General features: G+C 40.6%; 1 protein-coding gene across 1 annotated transcript; it reads left to right on the forward strand.

Annotated features, from left to right (window-relative positions):
• Nucleotides 1-1005: 1005 nt before the first annotated feature.
• On the forward strand, nt 1006-12886 carry LOC148361445 (protein disulfide-isomerase). Its single transcript, XM_088342122.1, has 11 exons — nt 1006-1398; nt 3597-3797; nt 5043-5170; nt 6170-6307; nt 8938-9045; nt 9234-9359; nt 9425-9622; nt 10928-11048; nt 11171-11352; nt 12540-12629; nt 12720-12886. Exons 1-11 carry the CDS (start codon nt 1134-1136, stop codon nt 12801-12803), a joined length of 1641 nt encoding a protein of 546 aa, XP_088198248.1. The 5' UTR covers nt 1006-1133; the 3' UTR covers nt 12804-12886.
• The last annotated feature ends 760 nt before the right edge of the window (nt 12887-13646 follow it).

A 13646-nucleotide genomic window follows, 5' to 3' on the forward strand; every position in this document is an offset into this window, starting at 1 on the left:
TACCTTATTTGTTGTTGCACTAAATAGGAAATATTTTTAAACACTAATTTGTTTTGTGTTTTCCAGAGATTGAGTTGCTTGACATTTAAGTTGCTTGGTACTGTATAAAGAAGTCTTAAATGAGTTAGACAACACAGCGACATCGTGTGTTGGAATGAAAAAAATAAATGCTACTATAATTTAGTAGAATAAAAGATTTTTTCCCCCCAAAATTATGATTTCATTCTGTGCATAATGTTACATTATTATTGGTAATGCACTAATTGAAGGGACCCACTAAAACCTCTTTTTCATTTTCTCATTTCCCCCTACCTTTTTTCTTACTATATTTTTCTTCCTTGTTTATATTTTTTCTTTATTTCCCCTGTATTTCAAGTAATTTTGTGCTTTTTGGGGAAAGCAATGAAAAGAAGCTGACAAGACAATTTGGGATTACTGTATTTATCATTTAGGGCTTTATTTAGATACGGCACAAAAGACAGCATCGGTCATTAATGAATAAGTATTAATGGACAAGATAACATGACATGATTCCGAATTTTTTAGGGAAGCGGAGAAAGCCTTGCAGGCTCTTACAGCCAACGACTGCATCAGGGTACATAGGGACTTAAGTAACGATCCATTAAGCCTCACCACAATTGAGGGTTTAGTTACATTACATAGTATACAAAAATGTGTTTTCTGAAGCTGAGACATGAAAGGTTGTTTTCACAAACTTTTACAATAGGGTGGGAGATAACTAACACACTTCTTCATCTCAAAGACATTTAATTTACAACATTGTTTTACAGTTATGTATTTGTTAGAGTTTGACTCTTTTAGTTCTGAAAGAATTGTCATAGATTTTTTTTTTGACAAAGTTTGTATTAGTTTTTATTTAAAAAAAATGTTTAGCATCTAAAATATTTGTACTGTGTTTATTGTAATTCTAAGATAACTCAAGAGGGGTTCAATTATTCAATGATCAGCAATAAATTATCGTCTGCACTAAATAGATATGTGTCTTGGTAGCGTTTGTTCCCGTTTTTGGACCTCCATTTTGACCTTGTTAGGCAAAGTACATGATTAGGCAACTATAGTATTAACAATTGTTTTGATACGAGCAACCGTCAATGCTTAGATAACAGCAGTTAATGAACGACAAAACACGCCTGAAAACATTGATAAATACCAGTGCTGTGTTCAGCCGTCGGGCACTCCTGTCAGCGGGGCAAGTCGCAAAAATGGCGAGACCGCCTCTGTTGTCGCTCTTGCTGATTTTGGCCGTGGCACTCCGTAACCTCGCTCTAGTCACCTCAGAAACAAAAACACTCCCGGAAAGGAACGGAATTTTACAGCTGAATAAAGACAATTTCAACCAAGCATTGAGGCGCTACAAGCAGCTACTGGTGCACTTCTGTAAGTTTATTACTGGCACTGTTGATTTTACATTAGGCTGAATTACGTTCGGCTTTCATGCCTCCATCAACGTATATGTTTTCCTCGTATCTTATAACATTATTTCATTTTTTTTTAATATAATTCAAATCGTGTTCGGTGAGTTTTCTTTTTGAGAAAACGGAAATGAAATGTATCAATAAACGCAGAAAAGCACGACTAGGAATATAACTCTCAGGCCCGCTAAGGGATTGAATCCAGCCCGCCAGACAATGCTCAGAGAAGCGCAAGAGAAAAATCAGCTGCAGGTTGAAATATGTCCACTTGCTGTTGTCAATGCCAGGTGCATCTCACAAACGCTGTACTTGTATCTCTCTCTCTCTCTCTCTCTCTCTCTCTCTCTCTCTCTCTCTCTCTCTCTCTCTCTCTCTCTCTCTCTCTCTCTCTCTCTCTCTCTCTCTCTCTCTCTCTCTCTCTCTCTCTCTCTCTCTCTCTCTCTCTCTCTCTCTCTCTCTCTCTCTCTCTCTCTCTCTCTCTCTCCTCTCTCTCTCTCTCTCTCTCTCTTCCTCCCTTTTCTCTCTCTCTCTCTCTCTCTCTCCCGTTCACTCTCTCTTTTTCTCTTTTTTGTTCCTCTTTGTCTCTTTCTATCTGTGTCTTTTTACCTTATTTTGCTCTCTCTCTCTTGCTTTCTCCTTCTCTCTTTCTCCCCTTCTCTTTCCTTTCTTTCTTTCTTTCATTCTTTCTATTTCTCTTTGGATTACGTTCTCTCTCTCTTTCTTTCCCCTCTCTCACTATTTATCTTTTTATTTATTTTGTTTCTCTCTCTCTTCCTCCCCTTTTCTCTCACTTTCTATCTCTCTCCCTTTCACTCTCTTTTTTGTTTCTCTTTGTCTCTTTTTATCTGAGTCTTTTTACCTTATTTTGCACTCTCTCTCTCTCTTGCTTTCTCCTTCTCTCTTTCTCCCCTTCTCTTTTCTTTCTTTCAATTTCTCTTTGGATTTTGTTCTTTCTCTCTTTCTTTCTATTTCTCTTTTTATTTATTTTGTTTCTCTCTCTCTCTCTCTCTCTTTCTCTTTTTTGCCACACCCTCCCTACTTTTACCCCCTCGCTCTTGTTTCTTTCTCTCTGTTTTTCTTTCTCTCTAATCTACTAGCCTAGCCCCCGAGTTTGTTCTATCATGTGCCCCCCCCCTGGTTAAAATGAGTTTGACACCCCCGCTTTAGTATATCAGATAATGAATTGGACTTTGAAGGAAATGAAATAAATAGATTGTAAATTTTATGTTGGTATTGTGTATACAGCTTACCACGTTATTAAATGATTTAAACCACGGCTGCACATATTCAACAACGTTTTTCTCGCACAAGGCTTAGTTTGAGCCGAGAATAAGTGAAACAAAATTCATACCGAATAAAAAGTCAGGTGTGCGCCTTGAACACACGTCTGCGTTCATAGACGAATTATTACGGTAATTCAAATCTGAAGATTCAAATGATCTATGATAGTACCATTCACAAAAAGCGTTACACCCAATTCCGTAGAGATGAGGTTACTTACCCATGAACAGATCTAGTTTGTTGAAGTCTGTAAATCGGGTTTGTTGACTAACATTAAAATTGATATACAAAGCATTACAAAATTATTGTGAGATTCCTCTCACATCGAAGCCCGTGTGTAATATTTGACCGCTGGATGGCAATGTTGTCCAATACAAATGAAAACCAGTGCAACAGAGCACAGGGTAGCTGCCAGGCAAACATGGCGGCTGCCTTGTAGGGATAGAAAAGAAATACAAATTCCTTGACCTATGATTTTTTTTAAATAAGAATTAAAATTGGGAGATAGTCAGGGTATTTTTGCATATTCAAATCAATGGTTTTTATTTTTATTGAAAGATTTTTTGTACCACTAGGACTCACACAAACCTTACACACTGTCCCTTTAAGAGTCTGTAAAGGGCCTTAAGTTAATTCATTGCACTATTGTGCTGATGCACTTACAATTTAGGCCAGTCTTCAAGCTCTAACGTTTAAATAGCTTTGCCTATTTGTCCTAAAATTCATTTTTTGCTTATTTTTCACCTTTAAATATTTATAACGAAATTATCCTGTCATAACACACCTAATCTCGTTGTAACAACAATATTGAGATGATAAAGACAATTCTAATTCAATTCTAAGTCTAAATTTTTACTTGTCTTATGTGTTGTCCCCGTCCAGACGCTCCGCTGTCTGCGGACAGTCGCCATTTGTCCGAAATTTTTCAAGGAGCCTCTGGTGATCTAAAGGACTCGGATGTTGTCTTTGCGACGGTAGATGTGACAAAGGACAAAGATTTAACCAAAGAACTTAACGCAATGGGACCTCCGAACATCAGGCTCTACCTTTTTGGAGACAAAGTTAACTTTGTAACATGTCCAGGTAGGTTTAATTTATTTTCAATGAAAGGTGGGTAGAATAGCCCAAAAAATAACTGTATTGTTACCTTGGAATAACAATGACTTAAGTAGAATTAGTCATCCAAATCATGACTTGAGTAAAAAGGAAAACTCAACTACTGAGGTAACTGTAGCAAAGTGTGAGCTATGAAAAAACTTTTTTTTTTTTGCTACTAGGCTGGGCCTTCTAAAGCTGGGAGTACAGGTCATCCTTAACTGCCCTATAGCAGCCTGACGGTGTTAGGACCAGAACGGAAACAGGACCCACTTGCGTGACGTTTACCGCAAGTTTTATTGAAAGAGAGAGGAAGGGCTGCGCCCACGATCCGGTGTTCGCTGGGCGCGGGAAGCAAGTTGCTCTCGTACTCGGATTGTGATCCGAACACGGAAGTTGATCTTCCGTTGCGAGCGATGGCGGTGTCAGGGGCGGAAAACTGGTCGGTAGCCGTGACTGGGAGAGCAAGACGTGGTCGGGGTCGGAAACGAGTCGTAAGCCAGAACGAGAGAGTAGACGTAGTCAGAAACAAAAAGGGGTTGTAAGTCGGGACGGGAGAGCAGCCGTGGTCGGGATCAAATCGGGTTGTAGCCGGAGACAAACGGGAGCAAAAACAGGACAGGCATGAGTCAGGGGTGGAAAAAGGCTTGCCTTGAAAAAAAAGAAAAAACAGAGGTACGCAGACAGACTGACAAAAGGAGAGTGACAGGACTGGGTTTAAATAGCAGGGAAGCCAATCTGTCAACGCCGCAGCTGGCGCCACACGGGCGGGGCCAATTTGGCGCCATGGCAACCGTGACAGACGGAGGACTTGGTTTCCATTTATTTGAAAAATAATCTTTTTTTCTCAAAATGACCTATAGACTCACTTTTTCTTGACATGTTCTGAAATTCATGGCAGGCCAAATTAAGTATTTCAAAGGGCTGGGTCAGGCCCGTGGGCCATATGATTGACAAGCCTGCATTAAACCAGGGAATGAAAAAGAAACAAGTTTAAACTACTTAAAAGCTATATATTTAAAATGTATTATTTGAATTATTATTGATAAATATCCAAGTGGAACCCTAAAAATGTAATTTATAGTGTGTTCTCTTTTTTCATTAGCGCAACAAATTACATGTAGGTTTTTTGTTCTCTATAAAACTTTTATGAAAACTATAAGCTTGCTTAGTTTCTGAGCCAAAAATATTTAAGAATGAAAATATTTCCCACCTGACGACGTCCGATTCAAGTTCCGAAGAGCTCCGCTTCCATCCTGACATGGTTGAAAAGGAGGGCGGGGTCTGCTGCTGATCTTGTCACTGAGCTAAGCCAATTGGAGAGCTCGGAGGAGGAGCTTAGTGTGGTTGGATTCTTTCAGGTAAAATCCGTGACGCTCACAAGTCGTTTTTTTTCTCTTCCCATCAATAACAGAGATCCCTCGGTTTTCGAAGTTAAAGCAAAACCTCCCGCGAAAAGTGGAAATCCTCGAAGGTACTTAGCACCTTCATAAAAACCTTAAAAGGATTATACTTACCTCGAAATTACATAATTGCCGACTTCAGGACTGTTTAGGACGAGTTCAGGACTGTTACGAAATAACAATTACCGGATAGATCTACAAATAATAGCACACACCACATAATAGTAGTTCCATGAATGGTTTCATTGTCATTGTACAAAAGTAAAATGTAATTGAAGGGCTTCTCCTTCAGTGTAAGAAAGCAATTTAGAGACGGGCCGGCTAGCTGCGAGCTAGCATCGCGTGTCCTCCAATGGAGACAAATCTCCGCGATGGTGAAAATAATACAGTCCGAATGTAGCGGTTTCCAAGAAGTTGTCGCTCCAAGTCATCCATTTCATGGCTAATGGGCCTAGCGTTGGGAAGAATTTAGGTCCGCAGCGATGACTTTGAAGCGTTGTTAGCCTGTTAGCAGTAAGCTGGACAAGTAGCACCGCCGTCTCACGTAGCACCTGCTGGTGATGACAATGTTGTTGCGCTCCTCTGACTTTCCTTGGAGTAAAATGTAATTGCTTAGTTTGTTCTCAATGTAACAAGCCGTTAAAAGCTGCTATGTTTCCTAAAATTATGACAGAGGCAGCTCCTGCCGGCTGTTTGACTGACAGCTTACATCAGGCTATCAGAGTCACGCACACAGATTGTCACACCCACCCAACACAGAGCGCCCTTCCTAATCTGCCCCCGGCAGTGTGCTGTTTAACAGAACACAATGCACGATTCAATGATATCAATGGTTATAAAGGCAAAATCAATTCAGATCAAATCCGCAAAGGAATAAACCAGCGATAACAGAAGTAGCGAGGGGTCTCTGTATTGTTTTTGATTATTTTTTGTGTGTGTATGTGTGTGTATGTGTAGGAGCTGGACAGTGAATACGTTCAAGTATTTTACTCCACTTCAATCAGCCTCCCAGATATCAACTTTGCTGTGACGCAAAATGATGATATCATCAGTAAATATGATGTTAAGTGGGATGTCGTGCTGCTCCTTAAACAAGTACGCATGCGTATTTAGGAGATCAACAAATTATTTGTTATGTAATCCATCCATCCATTATCTGCACCGCTTATCCTCAGTAGGGTTGCAGGGGTGCTGTAGCCCATCTCAGCTGTCTTCGGGGGGCAATGGGCAGGGGACACCCTAAACTGGTTGCCAGCCAGTCGCAGGGCACACAGGGACAGACAACCCGCTCGCTCATTCACACCTAGGGACAATTTGGACTGGCCAATTAACCTGACATGCATGTTTTTGGAATGTGGGAGGAAACCGGAGTGCCTGGAGGAAACCCACACAAGCACGGGGAGAACATACAAACTCCACACAGGAGGTTTGATCTCACAACCTCAGAACTGTGCCACACACGCGCTAACCACTGTGACACCGTGCTGCCCTGTTATGTAATTGATTGATTAATTAAATTGATGAGGTGAACCTGCTTTCGTCTTGTCTGTCTGTGCATCACAGCTGTTTAGATATTTATTTTAGGAAAAACGGCTGAAAAACCTTGTGATCAATCTCATAACCCAAAGTTTGGCTATGTGCACAACCTAATTGTGACTCCTTTTCAGGGTTCGTAATCCTTGAAAATGCTTAAATTTTATTGTTGTGTTTTCAAGGTTTGAAACGTGCTTGAATTTTAGGTGAAGCGCTTGGAATTGCTTGAAATTGTTATAATAGACGCCTGCTCTGTTTCCCATAGCTTTTCTTTTTTACTCGTGACTGACGGCAGCTGGAATATGTTTGTACGACGTTATGATGTGAAGCATCATCAGCCCTTAGAGGTCAGGTGAAGAGACCAAAATGCCGGGTACTGCATAAACAGCAAAAATTAGCTTTGAAAGTACTTAGGGTGCTTGATTTTGGTCAGGAAAAAGGTTTACAAACCAGGTCTTTTACACGGAAAGCTTCTGTATTTTTTAAACGCGACACACACTCAAATATTCAAGGGAATTCATTTACTACAAATTTACAGAAGAATAAAGAGAAATTAAAAAAAAGGAGAAATAATTCGATAAAACACTTTACTTTGGACGAAATACTAATATTAAGGGACAGAGGGAAAGATAGGCACAGGGAGAAACTACACAGTTAGAGAAAAACTTGTCTTTAATAGTTTGGTTGTTATTCATTTCAGATCAATATTTCTCGGATCACTCAAATTTCATTATCCGATCAACTAACCAATTAAGGTCACTTCTTGGTCAGGCAGTAGTGAGACAGTCTGGAGAAGTTTGGGAAAAATAAGCAAATGACAAAGAAACTACTCACAGAAGACCGTCTCAAGCCATAAAAATCACCTTTCTTCAATCATGGAGTCCCACGGACCTCCTGGGACCAGTCACAGAGTTGGTCAACAAGACTGACCTGGAGGCGACGTAAATGCTGGTTCCTTTGTTGTCCCTATCCCTATTTTACAAAGTGCTTTCTGGCAGCATGTGTTAGCATTACTCAATAAACTCAGTCCCAAAGGAACTGTGTAAACAGTATGCAGACTGAAAACTTCAAACAAAATAAAAAACAGAAAGGTCTTAAAAGGATGGCTAGCTTTGTAGCTGTTGTTTTCTCCACCAATACGAAACTAAGGATCTTCTCTCTTGCGCACCGGATGAGCAACGCCCATAGCAATCACTTCCCCACCCTTATGTGGTACAAGTTATGAAGCATTATATTGGAGATCGAGGACGCTTCTATAAATAAACATGATCTGATCAGAAGTAGTGATCTGGTTGGAAGATTCAACTAAAATCAATTGGTTAGACCCAGTTCTGAAGCCAAATGTTTTGACATCTTTAATCATTTTGACGGATAGACCAGGCTTCAAACATTCCTTTATTAAATTTCTGTCATTTTCGTGTCCTGAGGAATCCAGCGGATAAGGAGAGAAATGAGGCAGGAGGCAACTTCTAAATTTGCAAAGTTTTCTACACAAGTAAAGCTAAAATTTAATTTTAAAATCCTTTGAGGCTTTATGAAAGCTACAAAAGGAACCAGCATTGGGGTTAATGTTGATCAGAAAAGTAGAGAAGACTTTCTCATCTCATCTCATTAGCTGCACCGCTTATGCTCAGTAGGGTCGCGGGGGTGCTGGAGCCCATCCCAGCTATCTTCGGGCAGTGGGCAGGGGACACCCTGAACTAGTTGCCAGCCAATCGCAGGGCACACAGGGACAGACAACTCGCTCGCTCATTCACACTTAGGGACAATTTGGACCGGGCAATCCACCTGAAATGCATGTCTTTGGAATGTGGGAGGAAACCGGAGTGCCCGGAGGAAACCCACGCAAGCACGGGGAGAACATGCAAACTCCGCACAGAAAGTCCGGTAGCTGGATTTGAACCCACACAGGAGGTTTCCAAGACCCTAAAACTGTGCCGCACACGCGCTAACCACTGCGCCGCCCGAGAAGAATTTCTATTTTGGGATACTTGGGTTTCCAAATAGGATGTGAAACTATTGTTAGTAGTAGTTTTAAACATTTTGAATATTATATGGCTAACATACACAAAATCACACGTTAATACCTTTGTTCAATTAAAAAAAACGTTTCGGCCTGTCACTATGAGAAAAATACCAGCTCAACAGTTGTCTGTGTTTTTATGACTCTTGCTTCTAATTTTTGTTTGCAGTCAGAGTTGGTTAAGGCCTACGAGATGACGCCAAAGACCTCCAAAGATGACTTGGTGACTTTTATCAGCGTCTACCAGATGGATCCTGTCACAGAATATTCTGGAAAGGTATTTTATGATGCTCAATGGCCAGCTCTTGCAGTTCCACTCTTAAACGCCTGGTGGCAGCAACGCATCTGATGTCTGGTGCTGAGATATCAGTAATAACGATTATTTTGACTTGTGTTTCATCTTTAACATATGAAAATCAGTGACTGAACTATATCATTAAAATACTACTTTCCTTTTTTTGTCAGACAGCCAATCAGATCCTGTCCTTGCCTGTTCTCAACCATGCCCTCCTTTTTGTCAATAAAAGCGCGGAAGATTTCCACCAGCTGAACGCTGCCTTCAGCGCAGCTGCTGAGGTCTTCAGATTGAAGGTGGGAAGCCCACATAACCACGAACACAAAAACACTATAAAATGAACTTGTACCCGTCATTTCAGATTGTGTTTGTCCTGGTGGATGTGTCTGAGCTAAGGAACGGCCGGGTGATGGAATACTTCCGCGTTCGGGACTTCGAGGCACCCCAAGTGCGCTTGGTCAACCTGACAGATCACGTGACTTACCAAATGCCTTCAACTTCACCGGACGCCGAGTCCATCCAGGCCTTCTGCCAGGACTACCTGGATGGCAAGGCTAAGGTAAAGAACAGTGTGTAGTGCTAAAAAGCTCAACGTGATGGGTCGTTTGTTTCGATTAGTATGTCACTGTATTGTTTAGTGCATCTAAAATACTCAAACCACAAAGAACACTGGCAACTACGGAGACTTAAACTGACCAAACTGCACCATTTTTCTTCTCGGTTTTTGGTTTTTGGGTTATCCTTATTAAGCAAGATTGCTGACAATTGAGTCAGCTACTGTTAAGTAAGGCTCAAGGTATGTGAAAAAAAGATAATTTCTTAAACTACGAGTATTTAAAAAAAAAATCACATTTATATGATAGTTTAGGCATTTTTTATATTATTCACATCAATAAAGAATGATTTTACCGCTAGGCAGCACGGCGGGGCAGTGGTCAGCACGTGTTCTCCCCGTGCTTGCGTGGGTTTCCTCCAGGCACTCCGGTTTCCTCCCACATTCCAAAAACATGCATGTCAGGTTAATTGGCCAGTCCAAATTGTCCCTAGGTGTGAATGAGCAAGCGAACTGTCTGTCCCTGTGTGCCCTGCGACTGGCAACCAGTTCAGGGTGTCCCCTGCCCACTGCCCGAAGATAGCTGGGATGGGCTCCAGCACCCCCGCGACCCTACTGAGGATAAGCGGTGCAGATAATGGATGGAAGGATGGATGGATGGATGGATTTTATCACTAGCAGGTGTGAAATAACACTCGTTTGATTTAATGATAACTTTTATTGCACATTTTTAAAATATGTAATTGCATAGTTTCTTTTTCAAGGAAGATGTATATGTGGTTGACCGACATGATTTTTTACCGACTCCTAATAAATACAACCCAGTAATAACATAATTATAACATACTAACAACATAGTTGTAACATGGTAACAGTTGTTTCACATATGCCTTTCAAACTGGTAGCTTGTTAAGTTAAAAGTTTAGTAGACACGAAAAAAATGAGCGAAGACATCAATGGCCTTTTAACTTGCAAGGAGAACAGGGGAGCCCAAACCTCCGATAAGAAATTCCAACCTGTTTTAAAGGCCTTCCCCTGAGGCCGATCTTTTTAATAAATCTTAAAAGCAAGGTCCGCCTTTAAGGGTGTGGTAATCAAAGAACAGCAACATGATAGGCCAAAAGTGACAATGAGTAGAAAGTTCTTAATAGTCATAACAACGGACAATATTAAAAACAGAATCAACCTATCAAAACCCTTTGTACTAGTCAGTATCAAGAATTTACTCTTTGCTTCAAAATGTGTATTAACCCCTAATATAGAGTGAGTGTCAAGCAGGCAAATTAATGAGATTGTGTGTTTTTTAATCAGCCCAAGATGCAAAGCGAACCGATACCAGAAGGATGGGATCAACGTCCAGTGAAGGAACTGGTCGCAAGCACTTTTGAAGCGGTTGCCTTCAACCCAAACAGGACCGTCTTTGTTTTGTTTTGTGAGTTAATTCACACACACTCGTGCATATTCACAAACATTTACAACTGAATAATTACTAGGTATTAAGTACTGTGTATATCCCTCAAAAAAAAACCTTTCGTCCGTGTGTCCGTATTCTAGATGTGCCTTACAGTCAAGAGTCCCGTGCAGCGTTCCCCCTGTGGGAGGAGCTTGCTAAGGCCTTCAAAGACCGCGAAGACATGGTAGTCGCCCGCATCGATGCTTCGGCCAACGACATCAACATGTCTGTCCAGCGCGCCTATCCGTCCTTCTGTCTATTCCCTGCCCTCCACGCAGAGAGAGTACGATTCACAATTTCCATGTTTGTGCTTGTCCCACAACAATCACAAAAGATCTCAATATTGGTGAGGGATGGGCGCCGCCAGGCTGTACTTGCCCAGGACACACCACGGAAAGCGGTGCCCCGACAATCCTGGTGGTTAAGGGATCTGTGAACATGAAACATGAACTGGCTGGTTCAGATCATGAGTACCATTCTGGAAGTATAAATCTGCTGAAAAAGAATCTGTAAAAGTCCAAGTTCACCATAAGTCACAGAAATCCATCCATCCATTCCGCTTATACTCAGTAGGGTCGCAGGGATGCTGTAGCTCATCCCAGCCATTTTGGGGCAGTGGACTGGGGACACCCTGAACCGGCTGCCAGCCAGTCATAGAGACAGACAACCATTCACATGCTCACTTACAAAAGACAGTATGGAGGAAACTAATGCAAGCACAGGGAGAATATGCAAACTCTGCAAGGGGAGGCAGGTAGCTAGAATTGAACCCTGGACCTCCTCATAGTGGGGGGGGGGGGTGCTCACCTCCCATCCGCCGTGCCACCCTAGTCCCACACGGGTAGTAAAAAAACTACCAAAATAAAACTAGTAAACTCAAATGTACAACTCTAGTTAAATGGTGTTTTGTTCACAGAACGATAATTTATCAGCTATGGTAATAAATCTGATCATCAAATGAAAAATAAATAAGAACATTAAAGGGACAGTGTGAATTATTTGGCCGCTAGATGTCCCTGTATCATGTAGTGTAACACAAGACGAATGCTAAAGAGCATCCTTTTTGCCCCACCTTTAGAAAAGTACCCATAGAAGCAAAATGGCGTACAATTATGTCGCTCATGTTATGTAAAACAAATGCAAATCTATTGACCTACAAGTATTTTGTATGTACATTTTATTATAGTTTATGTATATTTCCTCATTATTTTAAATCAATATTTTTTTTAATTGTTTCTATTACCACCAGGTGGTACTAAATAATACACACTGCCCCTCATTTTAATAACTAAAGCAGCAATTGAAAACCTTTAAAAGTAAAACTAAAAATCACTGAAACAAATGCAAGAACCCAGCACCAATTAATATACACAAGTACTGTATTTAAAAAAAAAAAAAAGATCAAAACAGGTTAGTTCCAACAGGAAGTCCAACCCTACCAAAGTAAAACCCACAATGTCTTCCTCCTAGGCAGTGTTTTACACTGGGGACAGGAAGTTGAAGGCCCTGCTTGCCTTTGTTCACAAGGAGATGAAGAAAGCAGCGAAAGATAGACAAAAGGTAAACGTTTTGTCCATGTGAAATAAAACGTGTAGTAATGATAACAAAGTACAATGAATAATAAACTTTATATTGGAAACAAATCAAAAGGAGGACGAGGACAGGAGGAGGTACCTGCAGGCTGTAAAAAAAGAAGAAAAGAAAGAGAAAAACATCACCAAGGAGGAACTTTGATGGCCAGTTCAGAAAAGTCAAGCTGTCGGAACGCAATTCAAGAAATTGTCACGAAAGATTGGAGTCACAACGCAGGCTGGAAATATCCTTTTACACAGTTATCATTTGAAATTGTTTTACTTGCACTGAAAGGAGAAACCCTCCAATTCTATTGTATCATGACAATAAAGCCATTCATTCATTTATTCATTCATTCATCAATTGATCTCAAGTAAAATTACATTTTCAATCAGTGTCATAATCACAACAATTGCTAAAATGAATTAATTGTTTTACTCCAACCGTCACATTGTTTTATATGATGCTGAATAATAAAAAATATACCCTTTAGTATTACCGGTACATCTGAAAAAATATAATATGCAGTTTTCCGAAACAATAAGTACTTTCCTCAACATATAATTACACAAGCACTTCTCAAACGTATTTTTGAACATGAAAATGTAATCGCATACCCAGTACAATAAGTGGTTATACAGTGATATATATATATATATATATATATATATATATATGAATACGTGTATGTGGCCCGGGGGCTGTAGTTTGCTCCGGGGCTGGAGTTTTCCATTGGGGTTGGGCAACTTTGAGAAGTTTGTAAACTATGTTCTTCCTCATTGGTAGCAAAAATGATTTAGAAAGCGGTAAACTGCACACTGCAAAATGAGATTTGAATTTACAAATGCTCCTTCGACTATTAATCCGATGTGTTTAGCTATGTATGTACAAGTGTATGCATTTGATTGACGAGCAAGATACCAGACGGGATCGATACCGGTTACACGAGCAGGACAGGACAGACGGGATTGATACCGGATACACGAGCAGGACGGGACAGACTGG

The sequence above is a fragment of the Urocampus carinirostris genome, chromosome 8, assembly GCF_059441175.1.
Source record: "Urocampus carinirostris isolate Australia breed hairy pipefish chromosome 8, RoL_Ucar_1.0, whole genome shotgun sequence".
NCBI classification, from domain to species: domain Eukaryota; kingdom Metazoa; phylum Chordata; class Actinopteri; order Syngnathiformes; family Syngnathidae; genus Urocampus; species Urocampus carinirostris.